Source organism: Diuraphis noxia, unplaced genomic scaffold (assembly GCF_037042655.1).
Source record: "Diuraphis noxia isolate RWA-SAM2 unplaced genomic scaffold, SU_Dnox_SAM2 contig0004, whole genome shotgun sequence".
In the NCBI taxonomy this organism is placed as follows: Eukaryota; Metazoa; Arthropoda; class Insecta; order Hemiptera; family Aphididae; genus Diuraphis; species Diuraphis noxia.
The window spans coordinates 57,947,294-57,970,753 of NW_028301714.1; the positions used below are offsets into that span (position 1 = coordinate 57,947,294).

Sequence of the window (23,460 nt, forward strand, 5' to 3'; positions counted from 1 at the left end):
TTTGAAAAACAAAAGTTTGTATCTCCACTTGACACAGTAGGACAAACAATTTAAATAGATTTAAAAAAATGATCTCTGAGTACATTTAAAAATTCTAAAAATCAGATTTTGAATAGGTAACTTAATTATTGAAGACAAATGGGGATGAGCATGTTTAATGAACCATTCAGTATGGCTGACTATTAAACATCGATATTATTCTTTTTAATTTGCATTAAGAACTTGCCATGTATAATATGCTTCAACTGAAATTATTTTAAGTATAAACTCGTTTCAGAATATTATTCAATAATTTGATTAAATGAAAGATCGATATAATGGTGCCATTTTAATTTGATTAACAATTAAATGTCACTGGTGGAGTAACAATAATTATTGTAGTACATTATTTGTTGGATGGAAGAGAAGGAGGTGTTGAAAAAGTCCTTGTAACCTCTTTTGTAGAGGACTGAAGATAGTGGTTCGTTATAAAATAATATTATTCGTGTTCCTTGTACTACACTTCAGTAAAATTACATTTTGAAGAATGATTTGTTATTGAATTATTCGTCACTGTGAACTTCGATAAAATATGTAAATCAAGTCGTGTTTGACATAATGTATGTATTATATTATATTATTTTTAAAGTGAATAATCCTTATGTTTTGGTTATATTTTGTGACTTGTGACCTAAATTAGCTCGGTACTTAATACTTTTGGTTTTTGGTTTTTTAGTTTTATAAATATTACGAGAGATTTAAGAGAGCACGGAGAAAACTTCTGTTTTCTTGTTTCTATTTACAAATGATGGATTATTGTGCTGTCCACGAGGCATCATTTAGGTTTTTGTTAGTTGGTAAATTAAAATCACATATTTTTCGTTTTAATGTTTTTATAATACCTACTGTTTTCCGATACTTATTATAATAATTGATATTCGAAATTAAATATTGATTTTTTTTTACACGCTTTATTACTACCACATCTCAACAATTATCATTATGTACAATTTATTTAAATTTATTCATGTATAATATTGGAATATTCAAATCTATAATCATTATAAAATTTATTTTTTTTATTGAAAACGAAATTAAAATTAAGGCGAAGACGTTGGACTTAGATGATAGCAATATATAATTATGTTTAGATCCAACGCTGTCACGTGCAATAGTTAACTGTAAAGTAATCACATTCCCGTAAAATCATTGATTTAGCTTTTACTCTGAGTTTCGTTTTGATTTTAAGTATGATTATTACGTGTAGAATAGCGCATAATATTGTAGTATTACCGGTAAGCCATGGTGAGTTTTATTGAAGAAACTTGCATATTGTTATTAGTTTTTGAATAATAAAAAATTTTGTATACATCTAAATGTGTTATAAATCATAGCACGCTACCTATGAGTCGTGATACATTTCATTATTATCAGATATCGTGAAGGGCATTTAGAAAGTATTAAAATTGTAACCACCTTACGTGGTTTTTTAGATTCTGAGCGGAGTGATGATATTTTTTTTTTGTGTCTGTCATCACGTTCATCAATATTTTTCTATAGGGAAAAACGGGAAATTTTACGCACAATCAATTTTGGTTTTTGATGTAACTTTAAAACAAATGACCATAGATACATGAAATTTTCATCGAATATTTATATAAATATATTATATCCACCATGCAATTTTCAAAAATCTTCGACTTAAGCTGAACTATTCATTGGTATTTGCAATTTTCGATCATTATTAGTTTCTTTTAAATTAATATCGATAAAAATTTATTTGTTGGGTAGAAAAGCTTGAAAATTTAATACAAGGCTCTTAACATATTGTTACAATAGAAGTTGAAAAATAAAAAAAATTCATAGACATAGTTTTTTTTTTATAAGCATTCAAAGATTGAATTTTGACAAAATACGCAAAAATCACAAAAATACGCAAATTATTTTAAGCTAGAAATTCATAAAAAATTTTATTTTTAAATCTAAGATTTGAAAATTTAATACAAGATTCCGTACAAGTTTGCCAAGCTTTATCACAAAATAAATGTCCACCAGAAATTCAAATTAAATTTTTATGAGCATTTGTAATTTAAATTTTTACAATATTGGATTTTCACTGGATTTCACATTTAGCGATTTTCTTATTTTGATGTAACTCAAAAAAAATGACCGCAGATACTTGAAATTTTCAGTGAATGTTTATATAGGCATTTTCTATATTTGATAAAATTTTCAAAATGTTTAAGCTGTTTACTGACATTTTAATTTTTCAACTTTTTTTTTTTTTATAAATATCGACAAAAATTTATTTGTTGCGTAGAAAAGCTTGAAAATTTAATACAATGCTTCTAACACATTGTAACAATAGCAGTTAAAAATATTAAAAATACATTGACACGATTTTTTTTTTTATAAGCTTTTAAATTTCAAATTTTGATTAAATACGTAAAAATTACGACCGTGTTCAAATTATCTTAGATAGAAATTCATAAAAGTTTTTCTTTTTAAATCTAAGATTTTTAAATTAAATACAAGGCTCCTAACATATTTTTACAATAGCAGTTGAAAAATAAAAGAAATGCATTGTCACAATTTTTTTTTTCAAGCATTCAAAGTTTGAATTTTGACATCATGCGTAAAAATCACGAAAATTCACAAATCATTTTAAGCTAGAAAATTCATAAAAATTTTTCTTTTGAAATCTAAGATTTGAAATTTTTTAATAATCTATAATGCATCCTAGACAGATAAACCGTTTTCGCTCAGAATCGTTTTTCGTATACAATGATATAATATCATTGGATTCAAATTTAATTCCATCCATTACAGTAACCAACTTGTAACATACTGTACAGCAGAGCGACATCCACGACTTACCCGCTTTTTTTTTGTATTAGGGCTTAAGTCACAGCACCCTACTATCATAAGACTGATATAGACCTATATATAGGTATTAGAATACATACATCATCGCCATTCCTGCTCGGTCGATTTAAGTGATTTAAATCTATCGCATGTGCTTCAATATCTATTCCTTAGGATTTGGCAAAGTTAACAACATATTATCGAACCATTAGGATTAAGACGTGTTCAGCAAACGACGACACATCGTTTATCGCTCTTTATTTTTGACGTTCCCGTCAACAATACCTATCCCATATTAAATTTTTTCAAATGCCAATGTACACTTTCATATGTGTCTAGAACTTCCATAATCCTAATCGTTACCGTATTAATACAAAAATAAGTAAATAATTTAAACCAATATAGAAATTTAATTATATTAATGTTTACTACAGACTGCCAGTATCCTTAATCTCTTTTCCGTTTTATAGAATTAAGCAAAATATTAAAAAGTGTCGGGTTTCTATATTAAAATTAATACCTAATAAATATATATATATATATATATATTCATATTAAGTATTAAGTTAATACTTCATAAATGTTCATTGAATTTCATTTTGTAAATCAATATTTAAGTGACAAAGTGGCAAGCTGTAATGCTTCAATAAATGCTAAAAAGAAAATAATAATAATAATGAAGCGTAGTTAAAATGGAAATTAAATATGAAATTTATTAGTAGATTAAGATGGTAAGATTTCTGAATCTGATATACTTCTATTAAAGCTGGTGGTTAAAAATAATCCTTAGATTATATGATTAAAATCGGAATAGATTTATTATATTCTGCTCGTTGTTCACAGTCAATAATGCATATTAATGTTATAATCCTGTCATCTAATATTTCTCTTCTGACCAATAATAATAATATTATTGTCAAGGACAAGTGTTGGCACACCAACGCACCAATTATCACACAAATCTGCCATACTCGTAAATCGTAATAAACGTCTTATTTTTTTACAAATGTTGCAGAAAGTTTAGATTAATTACCTGTTCTATTTAATTTTTAAACACGAAGAAATTCATTATTAAAGTGAATTTTGTATTTTAAAAGTTAGCCAATTCAATATTATTTATCATTGTTGTTTTAGCTGTAAAATATATACGAGTACATGATCTATATAAAATTATACATGTTGTCAATAAACATACACAGTCGCATAGAGTATTATTAAAATAGTTAAAAGTTTCTGTTGGGTTGCAATGTTAGGTAATTATTTAAATTGATGTTTTTTAATTCTTAGTACCGAATCATAATCAACGCAGGCGAATCGCGATATTGCAACAAGAAACCATTCTTGAATAATGAAGAATAGTTCAACGGTTGTCGACCTCTTTTCGTTATATTTTTCGTCGATCTTCAGCTATTACTAGTAATAACTAATAAACGTTATATATATATATACAATATGTAACATTATAAAATACCTTATACTATAATACTCTTTACACCATTCGTATTATTGTATGAAATTCAAAACAAACGATTCTCAAATCTACGACCATATCATACAATTTACATACGTTATAATATTATAGAAAAATATAAATACTTTATAGAAAAAAAAAAATCAAATATTTTTAAATATTTTTAAATACCAACTTATCTATGAGAGTTGTTTCTAAGGACCAGAAATTGTATAAAGATAAATTTTTTAGTAAATAAAAATATTTTTAAATGATAATTGACTATTCTTTTACATTAATAACAATAAAAAATATTAAAATATATAATTTTTCCTTAAAAAATGTATTATATTGAGATGACTTATAATTATTTAAACAAAAATATTTCTGCGTACGCTAATACTTTTTGAGATAATGAGAGTTTTCTTCGAAAAAAAATATTTAAATAGGTACCTACCTCCAATGTGGCTATATGCATATATGAATCTCGAGTAAAATGGGTGCTTTAACTGTTGCAAATAATTTCATAGTATATTATCATACATTATAACACATAGTATTATAGTGTATGCACTTATCATACATCGCGTGAAAATCGTTGAACTAAAATAGATTAATATAGTCAGACATAAAGTATAATATTGTCACCAACTTTCATCATGGCCTAATGATGAGTTGTTGTGTTTTATAATACATACGTATTGTGTTTTTGGCATTGTCTTCATATTAGCACAACGTATTCATAATATTATTGGCTCCGTCGTCCAGTAAAGTTCCGTCTACTTAACACCGCATGTTAATTGTGAATTGTGCATTTATAATATTTAATGGATTACAATTTTCTTTGACCCAAATTTGAAAAAGATAAATTTAGAATTATTTTAAATGCAATTTGTTTTTTGTTTTTGTTTATTTTAATTAATGTAGGTATCTAACTAAAAAATATTCCAAAACGAACATGATGTATTAGATCATTTATTGGAAATAGTTCAAACAGTTGATTGCATTTTGTAACAAACGTGGTTCTTACTTTTTTATAATATAAACTTAATGATAAATATTTAATTAATTTACATATTATAGTTGTAAGTTATAACTTATATAACGGTAGAGCTATTAAAAAACCGGTTCCCGTTCACGATGTGTTAACCGATATAACAATTGAAGTATTAGATACATATATAATTTTTTTATTTTGTCTATACCAATTCGAAATCTATAATTAATCAATTAGAAATGTAAACATTTATTTTTCTAACCTTCTCCAAGTAGAATATAAAAATATGTTAATTTAATTTTTATCATTTATTTGGTAACTTAAAAAAATAAACAATGCAGAGAAGGATTCGATCCAGTGTGCAGGAAGCCTTCACGATCGTATTGTATAGCTTCTGAGACGTAGCCATTTTAACTACTATCATACGGTCTGTCGACCGAACCGAGGTAATGTGCGTTAATAATTCTCAGCGTGTGCAGTCTTGGTCCATCACGAGCTGTCAGAATCCAGAAGTGAATCGAGCATTTTTTTTCGGTCGATAAATCCTATCGTCACCCAACAGTAAATTATCATATTATGAAAACATAGATTTATGCTGTTATTGTAGCGCTGTTAGAGCAGTTTTATTATAATTTAATTTAAATTTAATATATAAATAATAAAAAATTATTGATATGATTCGAAGAATTTTAATTTTACAGTTGAGATAATAATGTCAAGTATCCATGTACAATTGTAAAATACCTAAATACTGTATCTTGGTGTACTATTTTCGCGAGCTTTTCATTTAAAAATTTTTGGAAATCTAAACTCAAGTGAAAGAAATAACTTATTTTATTTAACAAAGCCTTATTCTAAAATGTGTGATACTTCTGAAACGCCAGCATCGCTGAGGCATAAGGAGTTTTTTTGTGCTTTTTTAATGGTACGTTAGAACTAGCTGTAGAAGTCTGTTTAATGTAATAAGTATAATAATTGTACATACTGCGTTATATGTTATATCTTTCTATTTAACTATAAATAACTCCTTTAACATAAACTTAACTGTGTAACATCGATGACGCATGTATATACTTGAATCAGTTTAAGGCATACTTATAAATGTATATTTTGCATTTGTAATTTTAAAATTTGTATTTAAAGTTTAATAATTTAGTTTTTAAATATTTTAAAAAATAAATACAATTTATGATTTTAGTACTATAAGTCTATAAAGTATCTGATACCTTTTTATGTAATTTTGTTATCATATTAAAATTTGGTATTAAAAATAACATAAATAAAAGATATAAATGTGTTCAATATTTCAAGCTGAGAAACATTTCTAATTTGTGTACCAACTATAAAAGTAAAATATAATTATGTAGTGTGGTATTACATTTTTAAATGACAATACGAGTATGTATATCATGTATTATAATAGGTATTCGTCATTACAAATGGAATTAAATTCTTGAAAGTACACGATATTGGCCAGACTAACCTGTTATTTATTTTTTTATTTTCTGGAATTATAATTTATTATAAATCTTAACATACTATACTGCTGTGAATTAAACAACAGTTATACTTTTTAAAGCCAGAACCCTAAAATTAAATTAAAATAAGATACCTAATGATTATAAACTAAAATCAAAAATATTAATGAATACCATATAATGTATATATATAATATTGGCTTTTATTGTACATTATATAAAATATATGTTTTTGTCTGTAAGACAACTTTATCGTGCTGTTTTATTTAAATATACTTCATTCATATATTGTATTATATTAGTGTAGAATAAACAGATGATTGGCTTTAGTTTTCATTGCCTACTTAAACATATTTTAATTTACGTGTCGTCTGCTTTCATAAAATAGAAGTGAAAAATAGTTTTAGATTAAATCCTATTAAGTGTATGATATAGGTACACATCATCATTGATGTATAAATCGCTATTATATAAATTTACATTTACATATTAGGTACCTGGTTCTAATATCGTTATTTTTAATACCTAAGATGTGAGACTTATGCAAATACAGTAAAATGTTTTTGTAATTTGTAGATAATTTGCTCATGAATTATCAGTAAAACGACTGGGATATGAAAATTGTACAGGTATAGTTTTTCAAGTAAAAATGTTAAATCCAACATTTCTCATCGACTGTTGGTAATAGTTCTAATGTTGAATTTTATAATTACATTATATAGCGTAAACATAAACCATTTCAATACCTAACACGTATATACGATTGTTTAAGACATAATTTATATTTAGGTGTTCTGACTTGACAGTTTTCGAAGACGGTTCCTTATATAGTTTCTTATAATTATTCTCTATACTCTGCTTTACATTACATTGATTTTATTATTATTTATTATCGATATAATATTATTATTGTATTCCATTTCGTTTGGTGTGTAGATAATAATATAATCGCCACGTTGCCGTAAAAGTCTTGGGCGACTAATGGTTATATGAAATAAAAATATTAAAAAATACAAATATCAATAACCATCAGTAAACAATAGTTATCGTCCGATTTTTTCGAGATTTAAAAACAAACAGAGAAGAGTATCATGTTTGTGTACATTACGTTTGTGTACATTTACAATAGTTTTACGGCCGGTCTGGCGACAATCCTATTATTATTTATATTTTTCAATCGTCCCGGTATCTTATTGTACCCCTATATTTAGTGAGTAAACAGTGATATGAAACGTAGGTAGGTACTTTTGAATGAGTATAATATATAATATGCACTTAAAGGACCGGTCGACGGGATATTTTATGAACTGGCCACCCCACAACGTAACGTTACGTAGGTACACATTATCAAATGTATAGGTATACGATTATGAACCGCACGTGTGGTATAATAGTAAATAATATAAGACAATAAGTGTAGAATTATTTTAGCTATATTTCGATGACAATGACAGCTGCTTGCCTGGTTATAATATATATTTTCCAAACCTACGGGTTTTAAACAATCAATAGTTTGTTTTTTAAATGTTTAAATATCATTATGTTTGAATCCGTAATCAATCGTTACCATAGTAATATAATATAATGTGATTAAGCATACTATTTAACCTTATAATATATAGGTATTAATTAAAAACATATAAGTTCAAGACATTTTTGTATGAATCAAATCATGTTTTTAACCGTATTTTTACTTTTTATCGCAATATTTTGTACATACTTAATTATAAGAAGAATGATTTATGGAGCTGTGAATTGGCAATAATTTTCTGAAGTATTATAATATCCTACAAAAGCTGCAGTAGGTATATCATGCATAGGCATACCTCGTGAGATATTATATTTGTTTGTTAAATACAAATTAATGCTGCAGTTAATCGTACTTTTATTATAATAGTATACTACATAGCACATAATATTATGTGGTGACTGGTGAACATATATAATAAATTGAACACACTAGAACATCTTATTTCATTTTCATTTTGTCTCAAGATAAATACAATTTTAACTTTATAAAGTTCTAGTTGGAGTTGTGAATAGGCAATAACTGTCCGAAGTATTATCCAAAAGATGCAGTTAGTATATAATATATAATATATAGATATATAAGTATAAAGTATATTTCAGTTAATCGTACGTTTATCGTAATTTGCATACGTAGTACATCTAATATTGTGTAATAAATTCAACACGCAGTTTTCTGGAACATCTATAATTTTATTTTTATTTTTTTATGAGATAAATTAGATTTTAACTTTACAAAGTTACACCAGTTAAATAAAAAAATAAATAACATAAACGCTCATAAACACTCATAAACAGCAAAAGTTATTAGTTGTTATAGAGTCATTATATTGTTGTGATCATGACGTCGAAAACACTTCAACACTAGAAAGCGAGACATTATAAAAATAATGTTTTTATTATCAAACGTTTTCTACAAATCATGGATCACATTTTTTTTTTTTTTTTTGAAGGTCCAACACAACAAACTAATATTAAAAAAAATATTATAATTATGTATGACGTTTATGTATGTTTTAGTTTTAAATTGAATCCGAAATGTTGTAATATCTACTGACTTGTGGGCTTATAGTACTAATTAATTTGAGTATACATAACTCCTATCCCCAGTGGCACGCTGAATTCAGGCGATTCGAGTGGTTTAAAATTAGAATCGCATAGCCCGTCATCGTAATATATTATTATGATATTATAATATGATTTAAGTTTTGTGTAAATAATAAAAATGACGGACTCGGATTCCGCATATATCTATGATATTAGTATACGGGCCCAGGCGGAGTTAAATCACATTGATATTTTACGAAGACAAACATCGACCGTCGTCGCCGTAAATCTGCAGTCTCGATATACGTATTTGAATAGTGCCGTTTAAACGGATCACATGTAAGAAACAGCGTATCGAACACGTTACTTGTCGGTATAATATAATAATATTATAATGTAAACAAATAATTCGTTTCAATGGGACGATCGTGACGACCGTTATTATAATGATAATATATCATATTCAAATTCCAAGAGCTTCGGTTCTCCGGCACCTGATCGATCGATCGATATCGATGGCGATGTAATAATAATAAATATTATTTCGTGCATGAGAGAATTTGAATTTTTTTTTATTCGTACTACCTACCTTCCTGGACAGTGTACAAAAATGTCTTTCACGAGGAACCACTTGCTCATTCTATATATCAGGTCCTAATATATTATTATGTATTAACGAATTAAGAGAAAAAAAAAATCAATAAAGTCGAAACCACGCGATGCCAACGCACCCGGTTTTCTTCGTCCTTGACAATGAACGTTGCGAAATATTTACATGTTCCCTCGTATTATACCTAGGTAGGCATTGTTAGGTATATAAACTAACTCTGAATCGATTTGCGTCGGCCAGGAAGTCACGACATTCTCCGAGAACGGCTCCTCCAGATTCGTTTTTTTTTTTTTTGCTCACTATACGCATCACAATATACGTGTACAGCGTACTTATATACCTATATAATATATATGTGTGTGTAGTTAAATTAATAATAATAACTTTATAGACAGACGGCGGCGGCGGCATAGCTTTGTGGTGTCCTGCTGCAGTCTGACTTCGCAATTTTTCTTTTATACGCATTTGTCGTTATTTGTTTTTATTACATATTATTTATAATACTCGCCAGCAGTTGTTATATTATTAAAATATTCTGACGTTACGAAATGATATCGTATTTATTCGCGTGTAACGTTTAATCGAAGATATCGTTCACGTTAAGTGTTATAGACTATAGTTGTTGTTGTAAGTACGTTAGAAAATCGATTCACGTTTCCTGAAACTATACTACAAAATAATTTTAACTGCGTAACGTGACTATACTCGTATTGCAAACACTTAATTCCAGCTGTGTGTTTGTGTTTTTGTTTTAATTTAAACCAATCAACTTCAGAATTTAAAAGCGATAGATTTGATTGATAGTTTTAATAACAAAATGTAAGATAAATTAAACTAAACGATAAATTAAAAGTTTAATCTTGGTATAATGTATTTTCTTATATTCAAAACCGTTTTCGAATTATTATTTTATTAACTGAATTCATATTTCATTTTTTTATTTAACGATGCGGTACTGCAATATGATATGTGCACTTTAAATGTTAACTTCAAAAAGTTGATTTCAATGCAGTTATAAAATAAATGAAGGTAGAATTTTTTCCTTTTTGTTTTCTTTAAAGATAAAAAGTACGAAAACTTGGAAAAAAGTTTATGTATATTTATGTTAATCTCTATTATTTTTTTTTTCAAGGAAAGATAGCGATTAACGAAGTATAAATAAAACTGTTCATAAAAAACATTTGTATATGATAATATTTACATTTATAATATCTCATCTTATATACATTTATTTTTTTACTTTTATGTTAGATAATATAATAATAATATTATTTGTTACTGCTAAATATAATATAGTTTAGTCGATCGGAGCAAAAACTTTTGCAATATTTAAATTTTTTTCTTCATTTAGACTTAATAGAACTATATAGGTATTAGTAATCATGTTGTTTCAATAATTACAATTTTAATTACATATTTAGCTGTATGAATTTAGATATCTAATAATAAATTGTTTTAATTTCAGATGAAACTCAAACGATGTCTATGGTTCCCGAATTACTTAGAAAAAAATCATCAACGATCGATTTGTCGGATATCAGCCGGTTTGAACGAGAATACGTAAAGCCAATAAAGTCAATACCTGAATCGTTGCACACACACGATATTCTTTACGGTGGTGACCAAAACAGACGTAAGTTTCTTATAAATCTAAAACACGTACCATAAAATATACTAGCCATCGAGTATATTTTTAATATTTGATAATATATTGACAGTAAATGATATGTTATTATTATTATTGTAAAGTTGATCGAGAAAAACTTGTTAAACACCATTCTGGGCAATATCGACACAAAACAGCATTCATATGGGATCCTCATCCTCAATACAAGTTTACGGCATTTGGACATCTATTTCATTTGGTGCTTATTCAAGACTCCAAATTTGTTTCTCCCGATATTAAAGTGAGTGGAGGTTTGAAATTAAAAAAAAAGGATGTAAACATTAACATTAGGTATTATGCTGTTAATTCCGTACATGAAAAACCATAATGTAACAGCACAATGCTCATTATATTTAAATTACTGGTACCTGCCATACATACATAAAACATTTATTTTTATTTTTTTAAACAGTTGATATTTCCGATCATACAAAAGAAATTAAATTTTATTTCGATACAACACGTGTCATTTAACGTAAGACTGAATTCGGTGCATTTTCCTCACTAAAAATTATCGTTCTAAAAGTTCGGCAATTTTTCTATTTAACAATAATTGCAGTTAAAAGTTTTTTTTTTTAAAGGGAGACCATTATGAAAATTACTTTTCTAGCGTTTGGAATATGATATTAATATAATAATATTAGAACAACGGATTAAATGTCATATACATATAAAAATATCTTACACAGTTACAAGTGACATGATGCATGTATTTTGGCGATTTTATTGGATGTAATTTATTGATTATGTAATGATAAAAAAGTAATAACCGTCGTTTACTTAATTGCTTTATAGGGTATATTTTTTCGAGATCGATTAATTTTTTCTTTAATAGATGAACGAATACATAATTCAATTCTTGAGAACATGCATATATACAAATGTAGGTATTTCATATTTAGATCCTCTTCAAATATCCATAACAAATTAACCATCATCATAATTAGTATCATCGATATAACAGAAACATATTAATATTAGTATTAACAAATTATTAAACTACATGGCAAGTCTATAAATGATATATTTTATTTGATTAGCACTTGAAATATAATAAAATAAAATGGCAATAGGCGTGCTATATAGAAATGATTTATACCGTATATATTATCAGCGTATATTTTACTGCAGCATCTTAAAAATGACCGTTACACAATAAATATGTATATTTTATTATGGACTTATTTAATTGTAGTCTTATTATATTTTTATAGAAGACAATTAAATTTATTTATTATTCTCAAATCAATAAATTATTTTACGATTACTTAGTGAAATGTATATAACATATTATGTAGATTAAATATAAATATAATATTTTTAACAAGTACCTAATTATGATTTATTCAAATACGATAAAAAAAATGAGCTAAAATTGTAATTTAAGTAGATACCTATTGTTAGAAACATATAGAAAATCAATGGATTGAAGTAAATCGTAAAAATTTTTAACGCGATTGAATATTAGTTTATTCTACAATTTGTATCATACCTACTCGATATTTTTAAGTCTAAGTTCATAGACCCTAGCGTTATTTTCATTGTAAGTATATATATATACATTAATAATATGCTTGCATTATGTGCAATTGTTTTTAAACATGAATTCTTCGACGAAAGAAAATAACGGAGATTTTATAAATTTCAGACCAAAAAATCAATAATAAATAACATTTTTGATATTTGTATATTTGTCATATTATATAATTAATAATTATACATTAAAATGCATTCAGGTGTACATAATTATTTTTTGTATACTACTGCAGCGCCGAAAACTAAAAACTATATTAAGTAAAATAATTCAACTTTACCCGAAGTAATCAACAAAATAATAAAATATTTCTTTATTTCATTTTTTTTTTTTGGTGGGAGGGGGGAGAGAGGATATTTAACAATCCATTTTTTATCAAATACTGTAATGAAATACCAGTCAATGAAACACAATAAACAAAAAATAATTTATTCAAAGCAGTCCGTGATATATTATATGATTATTTTTCTCAATTGATTTTTATAATATAATATATAGGACATAATAGGTATATTGTACATGTATAATATATTTTCTAGGTAAGTCCACTTTTTGGGAAAAAAGAAAGTGTTTTCAAACTATTTGTATGCTAATGTTTATAAATTGATCATTTGATTATCTCTTATCTTATTTTAAATATTCAATCATCTACTCCGTAGATGAGGTCAAGTCAAGAATCCGGATAATTACTTAAGATAACGGCATTCTTAAGTTTTATAATTTAAATTTAAGTACACCTAGAGCTGTTTTTAAATGTTCCTAATATGAATACCTACCTATATATATTATAATTATAATATTGACTACTGCAGTGATTTCGTTTTCACGTAGGTCAGTAGGTATGTTTATAGTTATTAAGTACTTTACTATAATATATTGTCCGATAAAAAATAATTATAAGTCTATGTTCGGGATATACTACGCTAAAATATTTTACGACAATTATTATTCTGTATTGTGTTTTATAATTCCACGATTTTCGTCCGCGTTAAACAACGCATCTTTATATTATCTGTACAAACCTGTTGGTTGTTACCAACTTATCCATACACACGTATAAATCGATACCTATACATAATATTATAGAATATCGGATTTCATATTATTATTTACAGAAGAAAAGTTTTATTTCTCCGCATAATTAACTATTTAGTCTGGAGTGATGCCTTATATGTACAGCACCTACTGGAAAAAGAAATTGTACACATATACAGGGTGATTCATCAAATATAAGCAAACCTCCACGTTTTCATTATAAACAAATTTTAATTTTTGGAATTCATAGGTAAGTAAACTGCTTAAGGACTATATTTTAAAATACTTAGAATTTTTCATTTAAGGTGGACCCTGGGATACTACCAACTTATTATTTTAAAATTTGAATCACTTTTTTTGAACATTTTTTTGTATTTAAATTGAAATTAAAACGAATAGTTTTTAAGTTATTTAATTTTGGGATCTATGAGAATGATATAGATCCATCGACCATTAATATAGGGTTTAAATATATCGGTCTTATTATGATTTCAAAATTATAATATTAATATTAATTTATCAGCAATTTATAATTTTTACTAATTATCTGAATAGGTTAAAGGTTAGGTTAGGTACCTATAATAAATGCTGAATTTAATATTAAATAGGTAGGTAAATATATTTTGTATTTTTGTAAACCAATTTTTAAAGACTATTATCCTTGGCATATGATACACATTTTATAAACTAGGTACGTTTAAACTTTGATTGAGATTCATTAGGTAGGTAATTTAAAAAAAAAATCATCTATGATCTACGGTAAAAGTGATTCGTCTTCAACGTCTGAAAAAAATAAGTTACATACAGTTTCCTTAAATGGTATGGAAAAATTGAAGTAATTGAAAATATGGTCTTCAAATAAAACATAGGTGCCTGCTTGTAAATCCTAAAAATCAGAATTCGAATAAATTCATTATCAAAGGAAAAAATGTGGGCGGATATTCTAGGTATGAATCATTCTGTATATATTTCATCCAACGGGTTTTTAACAGCCTTCATTAGATTTAATTTTTATATTTATACACATGTACACATAAATTATATTATAATATATTTTGTGTATTTTCTACAATATAGGTCTTATCGAAACAATTAAACGAGAGTATAACATAATAATAATAATAATAATAATAATAATAAGTGTCCACCGGGATATACGCGTTCTCTTATGTTTTCTGCTGCCACTTATTCAAACAGGATGAATATCGACTGTTGACCCGAAGACTGCAGCAGTAGGTATTATACTCTGGTATACACGTAATATACCTATAAGGTATACTGTTGAACGACCGTATACCTGGTTTTACGTACACATCGGACATAATAATATTATAGCGTTGGTTATACATTTTTTTTTTTTTTTATTCCGTTGCAATACCGCGTGCATCGTCCCCAGCAGCGTGTGATCTCGTATTTTATTGCTTATGTGATTCAGGGTTATACACATATTACAGTGCCCGTGTAATCCGTCGTTCGTCTGCGTTTATATTAATATTAAATACGAGTGCTGTTGGATTGTGAAATCGTCGGGGAGGACCGCGTGTATTGCCCCCAAGAATATAATACTATACATTTTATTGTATCGTTACGACTAAATTATTTTTAATAGTTTTTCGGGATTTAGTTGGATTATCATAATCATAATGTTACAACAATAATTAGAATATTTCCTATACTAATAATAAGTAATAAGTAATAATTAAAACTACATATAATATTATTATCATACTTAAATAATATATATCATGTTTAGCTAAATTGTATATATATATTGCTATTAAACGGTGTAGGTACTAGTACTAGATGTAGTACCTATAATATACCTGCTATAATTTTGTATATGTTACTTATATGAGTAATAAGTTATGAGCTACGATTAAAACATATTTCATAAGTCCCATATTTTAGAATCGAGTATGCGTTTAGATTGTTATTTTATAAAAAGAAAATCATATTGATTACATAATAATTATAAAATTATATAATTATTATAGCCAACATTTTATGAGAGATTAATTATTGTTTAACCGATTTGTAAATTATCACCATTATCTATGTACTGAAATGAGAAAATAAACAACTTAATAATATTTTAAATATTTTATTTTTGATAAAATATGTAATATAACTTGTAAAATGTACTTATAGGTACCACGAAATAATTTGAAAATTAAAAATTATTATACGAATTTTTTTTTGACGAAGGCATCTTTATCATACTAGCTATATAAATATATATAATACTTTGAATTAGTTATAATATACAACTTATTTACTTATATTGTAATATTAACAAACTGTAAAAATGCATATTTCATTTATATATATAAAAGCAAGAATGATACTACTTAAACTTATCGTAAATGAGTACTTATAATAAATATATGTTATTATTATGCGTATTACAACATTTTATATATAACAGTTTCATTTTGATTGAATTCGATGATAAGACACGAATAATTATTAACTATACCTACCCACCTAGTTGAACTTTAAAATAAAATATTATTATAACAAGTTATTACCTTTTATGTACGAGTATATAAACTTATTTAAATAATATTAATTAATAATTATATTGCCCAAACAAATTTAGATGTGCATGATGCATCTCTAAAATATTTCAAGTATGAAATTAAAAAAAAATTATAAGCAGCTATAGTACTTTTATCATTATATATTTATATAGAATATATTCATCATAACAATCATGTATATAAATAGTAAAACAAAAGCTTTTGTGTTACAGAATAATAAACGTGATTAATATTAAATAAAGCGTGACTATTTTATCCGTTCTGATGATGTATAATTTGTTTCATTTTAAACATAATTCAGACTTTTAGAAGTAATAGACGATTATTTAGTATATCTGTCTTGATATTGGTAAAATGCCAAAACATATTGTTGCTAATGATATTATCTGTACATGATGTTTTAATAAATCGACCAACAACCTATTTTATTGTCTTGTATAAAATATACAAATATTAAACGATTTATAAGTTTTTATGATTTTCAAAATTAATAATACAAACAAAATAATCTTGAATTCACATTTTTTGTTATCGTAGATTACTCGTATGAAGCATAACGAGTCTTGGAGAGAACCACCCAATGTGAAGGTTAATGGATGTTTCTATTCGGGAAATGTTTCTGGTGAACCTGACTCTGTCGTTTCTGTAAGCCTTTGTGGTGGAATTGTGAGTATATCAACCATTTTATTTTCACATTACGTTTTCAAAACTGTTTATATAATCTTAAGCAAAATGTTATATACATATTATTTTAATAATAATTTAAGCAGCTTATTTAGTAATATAATTTAATATACTGAATATAAAACACATTCGAATAAAAATTTCACCTCATTTTACATATACCTAATATTGTGTATTTGTCATTTGTGTAATAATTCATAACATGTAGGATCTCTTATTTAATTCTCTGTAATAGAAAAAAAAAATGAAAAAATGAACTTAGGTTACAACAATAGCTGCTATATATTAAACATATCATCAAGTTACCGTCAAGTGTCAACAACAAAGTATTACGTAGATCGAAATATATATTGTTTTGAACAATAACAGCTGATTTTACACTTGGTATGTAGTGGATTTTTCGATGAAAACCTATGTACCTACCTAATAACTACCTAATATATATATAAAGTCATCTAGAGTGTAGACTGTAGAGACAGTGTTATCGGTCACAATCTAACATGTAAGAATATAAATTTACTCAAATACATAATATTCTACTTTTACATAAACAGTGAACAATACATTAACTTTACGATGTACGATTTATAAATTACAATCCTTAGTATAATATTAAATGGGTACAACATTCTTTGCCGGTTCTTCAATACCTAACAAAGATATCTTGATCTTTGGTTATTTTCAAGATTAAAATATTTTTGTGAATCCCAAGGTGCCTCGTTAAAATTGCAACATTAATATACGCGTACTGTATAGTCAATGCACTACTGATACTCCACATATAACCTGTGTTTTCCAACCTTTTTGTTATGAGGGCCCACAAATTTACTTTTTTTTTTAGGTAATCGACCTCATATCAAAAAGAAATCAAATATTATACTAATGCCTAATTATTTATAATACTTAAAGTAATATTAATAATCCTTTTTATTATAAGCAATTTTATCATTTTATTTTAATAATATTATTTGATACTAAATAATAATTAATACTTAGTTCTGTAAAGTAGCTAAGTGAAAAGATTTTAAAATTTAAAATCATTTTAGATTCTGAGCGGAGCGAGGAATGTATTAGTTTTACAATGATGTTTATTTATTTTTGTTTTTATTTTTTATTCTGTAAACACCTTTTCTTTTTCTTAATTTGCTCAAAAGTATCAAGTGTAGCATATTTTCTGAAAGGTAATGTTCTTGAGCTGGTACTTTAGAGAGGCCATTTTTATAAAAGCGGCTAAAGGAGAAAAACGTACGATTTCGAGATTTCACGATTTTATAATATTAAATAATTACGGACGACGTTTTTTTTTTTTTTTGAAATTATAACAATATAATTAATGCAGTATAACATATCCTAGACTGATAAACCGTCTCCACTCAGAATAGTTTTTCGTATACAATGATATTATATCAATTCAAAAATCCAACTTGTAACCTACTATACTGCAGAGCGACATCCACTTACTTACCAGTTTTTTTTCTTCATTGTTTCGATATTTCTTAATTATAAATAATAATAATAATTATATAAATTACCTATTTATATAAATCGCTTTTAAGCTGTTCTTATAACGCTTTGTTTATCACCATAGAAACGATTAAAATTAAATAAAAAAGATTCCATCGTCCGCTCAGAATCGTTTTTTATTGAATGCAATCATTGCATTCAAATCGAATACAGTAAAATTACACTATTATGTCCGAGGACTGAAGGGACGATGCTGAAGGGGCAAACATCCACCACCGAAATGCTGATCTACTTTTTTATACTCCTGTAGTCCTGTTGTTACTAAATCTACTAAACCTAACTAAATTAAACTAAATTAAATTTACTAACTAAAATACTAAACCTTTATAGGAAAGAGACCCATCAAAATTATTTGCGACTCGTATATTGAAAAACATTCTTTATTGATAATATATAAACCTACTCAAATGTAGGTACTTACTCAATTGTCTAAATCTCAGTTGTATATGTATATAGATTAAAAAACAAAAATATCGTAGTCTTTTAATATTAATTAAAATAATTTTATAAACCTAACCTAATCTAACAGAACAATAAAATAAATAAATAGGTACCCTCCTATAACTGTTTTAACTGTAATCCGAATTTTTATTTTTTCCTATCTATATACAAAATATCAAAATTTACTAAGTACCTATAGGTTTTTACAGGTATATAAATATATAATATTTATATTAATGTATAATATACGTAAGTACTAATAAGTGCTATTATAACACTTATATATACTGATAACTGATATACTTTATAATAGATTTAAAATATACAAATGATTATTTTTTAAATTATTTTATTTTAATCTGCAATTTGTATATTTTAAGATAGACTCGCAAAATTATGAATATATGTTATTACATTATACACATTACGTACACATATATTGTTTAGTCTTGACGCTTCATTAAACAATTATAATATTATAGTTTAGTTGATTTAAAATATTTTTAAAGTAGTTTAAATTAAACTTTTTTGGCTTGTCCTTGCACGAGACGAGGTGGCCGAGTGGTTAAGGCGTTGGACTGCTAATCCAATGTGCTCTGCACGCGTGGGTTCGAATCCCATCCTCGTCGGTACCGTGCAATATGTTTTTTGGTTTTTTTTACATTTATAATTTTTTTATTTTACATTGGACCATTGATAAATAATGATAATTGATCAGCAATTTACATATTTTTACTATCCAAGTACGCTTCTATTTACTTGTTATTTTTTTTTTTCTCAAAATTTAACTCAACTGAGTTGAAAATGAATAATATATTTAGTAATTAATAATTATGTTAGTCGATTGCTACTGTTGGGTAAATGCTATCTTCAAACAAATCACTGCCAATATACATACATTTTTCTCCCATATCCTTATTGTAATATGTTTTCAGTTTGTATATTTTTTTTTAATGAATGTAAAAAAAAGACTTAGTAATTTTATTATAAACTATAACTACAATTTATCACGGTATTCGTCACATATAGTTACGTCATATACCGGCTAACGCATAATTTATTCAAAATAATAATTTATAAGATTCCATACAAATAACAAAATAATATAAGTACTTGATATCATAATATGAATAGTATAAAATAATTTGTCAGGTAATTATTTATTTTCCATTTTTCAACTACAGTTAATACCATATCGTTTTATTTAAATATAAACAAATAAAAAATGTACAGACATCAGTCTCATTTATATTTTAGATATATGTGCCTATATATGTATAATATTATTATAATTGGCACCTTCTCTGTTGTGGTATGAAATCAGAATGGTATTATCCATGTGACCATGTGTAATTATTATTGTGTATTATTGTGTTCATTATACTATTATGTATTTATTATGCGCCTGCAAAGTGCAAGTATAGGACCTGCATAAGTACCTCATAATATTATGTCCTATTGCAGGTCCCTATAATAGGAATATTACCTACCTTCAATCGTCCAAGTGCAAATATTTGCGTATTATTATTATTATTATTTATTCCGTATTGTCAATAGCATCTACAATAAATAATTATAAATGTTAAATAGGAATATATAGGGTTACATAATGATATATATTACATTTGTCTGTCGACATTAACCAGCAATACACATGGTAATTTTATACGTTCGAATGACATTTCGTTTGTATGAATGAATGTTTTTTATAATTCATTATTCAAAACTTTTTTATAGAAAGATGTAGAAGACGCTATATAACGGAACAACTCCATTGCCTATTTTATAATATTTTTTAAACCGGCATTACAAAAGTTTTTTTTTTAATAGGTAAATCTATTTCATAAAAATATAATTTACCGCTTTAACTTTAAAATAAGGTAGGTACCCATAACATTAATTGTATTAATAAATTATTATAATGTTATTATATTTTTATACGTTTGAATTCGTTTTTGTTAAATAATAAATGTAGATTATACTATTCATAAATCATAATACACTTACAAATAAACAAGATATATGTACTTATAGTAGTCACTTTATAGGAACCAGGTCATATACATTATAGACACTATCCACTATGTAAGCGTTGGACTAAGGTCAGTGTCGACGCGTTGGAAGTGCGCAGGCCTTATTATACAGGGAGTCAGGGACACAGCTGACTTCTCACTGTTTTAGTGTTATTGGTTTGGGACTTGTTACATTAAAAATGATCGGAATGTGAAACCAAAAACGACAAAATACGCGTATTATTTTTTACTTTATTTTTGAAAAACAGCATAGAACATGATATTTAAATTGAAAATAGAATTGAAAATAAAATATAAAAATCAAAATTACGTGATTTACATATTACAAATAGTTTGTACACAAGTTTACTAATCTGTACTTATCATTTTCGTGTTGGTCTGTAACATAAAACAAAAAACAAAAACAAATGGAAAAAAACATAAAGGTATTATTATTAGATAACAATTTTTTCATAATAATTTTACAGTACCTATAACATTTGCACTGTACCGTCTGTACCCACATCTGTACGGTAAGATGTAATTTTCTTAAGTTCTTGAATTTGAATATTTTGCGATTGTTGGTCAGTCATTATCTTTTTGTGCATAGAGGAACAATGTTCAATGTCAACGGATTACGGAAGTGATGATAACCGTATTGAAGTACTTATTGAGGAAACTAATGAGAATAATATTTTTGTTTGGGATAAACAAAAATATAACAAATATAGATACACTATTCTTAATAAGTATCTGCGAAGATAATACCATTGAGTATAGATAGTATAGATACTATATAGATACTATCTATACTCAATGATAATACATATGTAATATATTATATAGACGATAATAGTTAGGTATAGGCATCACCTACTTTTAATCTGAAAAGAATGATATAGAATAATTAACTATTTAGGGATAAAGACGATACTTAAGTTTTTTAGTAATGTGACTATGTGAGTACTCGAGCAGTCGAGTGCACAAATTTCATTATGATTTGAACAGGCCTCGCAAATAATAGCACCAGTAAGTACCGACTAAGGTGTAAAACAGATGTATGCAGGGCCGGACTGGAAGGGTTTCGGCCCACTATTTTCTGTAACCTGCAACTGGCCCAGCTTCCTAAATTTAATAGCAAAACTTCAACCAACAAAATATTACATTTTTTTCTTTAGTATTTTTACCTCCACCCAAATTTTATAAGGATTAAGATTTAGAAACTTTTTCAATTTTGATTACAAAGAAAATGTAAAATATATAAATACATATAGGTACATATAGGTAAAATCTTATAATTATATATTTATGTGTTTGATAATAACTTAGATAAAGTATGAGATGAGTTTTAAATAATGTCCAAAACCAAAATATCGTCGAACATCAAATTATTAAATATGTCTTTATATATATTTATAATTTATATATACAACCTGTACAACCATAGTATCATCATTCACCACTACCATTGCACCAGTAGTCTTCGCGTATTTTGTTGTATTCTGTGTTTATTTAATATTTTGATGTGTTTTTGTGATAATTCTGTCAACTGCAAAACTCTCGGTAAATTTGTACTGATTTTTATTATTGAAATATAATATTTTAATCACATATCTTAAATATAACATAATATTATGTGTCATGGTGCTACCTAGTACCTACTATGTTTAACTAGAAAGCCTTTTATGCCCTTGCATAATTAGATTGTTTTTATATTTATATACATTTTTTTTTACATAACCATAGCTTGCGGCGCACTGTGCTGTAGAATGGTAGTACAATGGCCCAGTTTGGCCCTGGACCCTGGATGTTTAGCAAAAAAGTAACTTCTAACGTACTAATGCCTAACTACTTTAAATTTATTTTGATGGAGTATAGTGTTTATATTTTTTAATTAATTATTGGAAGTCCAAACCTATGGTTGTTTAGAAAAAGTATAGTATATCATTGAACATTAACTGTGTAACATACTAATATAGTAATATGTAGTATTGTAGTAATAATATATAGTTACTTTTTTAAATGGCTGAACCTAATATTTAATACTTTTTATTAAAAAACGAATTAATAG

The 23,460-nt window shown here is 26.3% G+C and overlaps 1 protein-coding gene and 1 non-coding gene across 3 annotated transcripts in view; both read left to right on the forward strand.

The window, feature by feature from the left end:
- Positions 1 to 23,460, forward strand: part of AdamTS-A (ADAM metallopeptidase with thrombospondin type 1 motif A) — a 100,410-nt gene that overhangs the window by 36,394 nt on the left and 40,556 nt on the right. For both annotated transcript variants that reach the window (XM_089225918.1, XM_089225919.1), the window contains exons 2-4: positions 11,419 to 11,586; positions 11,703 to 11,860; positions 17,266 to 17,394. In XM_089225918.1, coding sequence (XP_089082044.1) covers positions 11,419 to 11,586; positions 11,703 to 11,860; positions 17,266 to 17,394 — 455 coding nt within the window. The remainder of the gene's footprint in view (positions 1 to 11,418; positions 11,587 to 11,702; positions 11,861 to 17,265; positions 17,395 to 23,460) is intronic.
- TRNAS-GCU (transfer RNA serine (anticodon GCU)) lies at positions 19,925 to 20,006 on the forward strand. Its single transcript has one exon. It is a non-coding gene; the product is annotated as a tRNA-Ser (tRNA).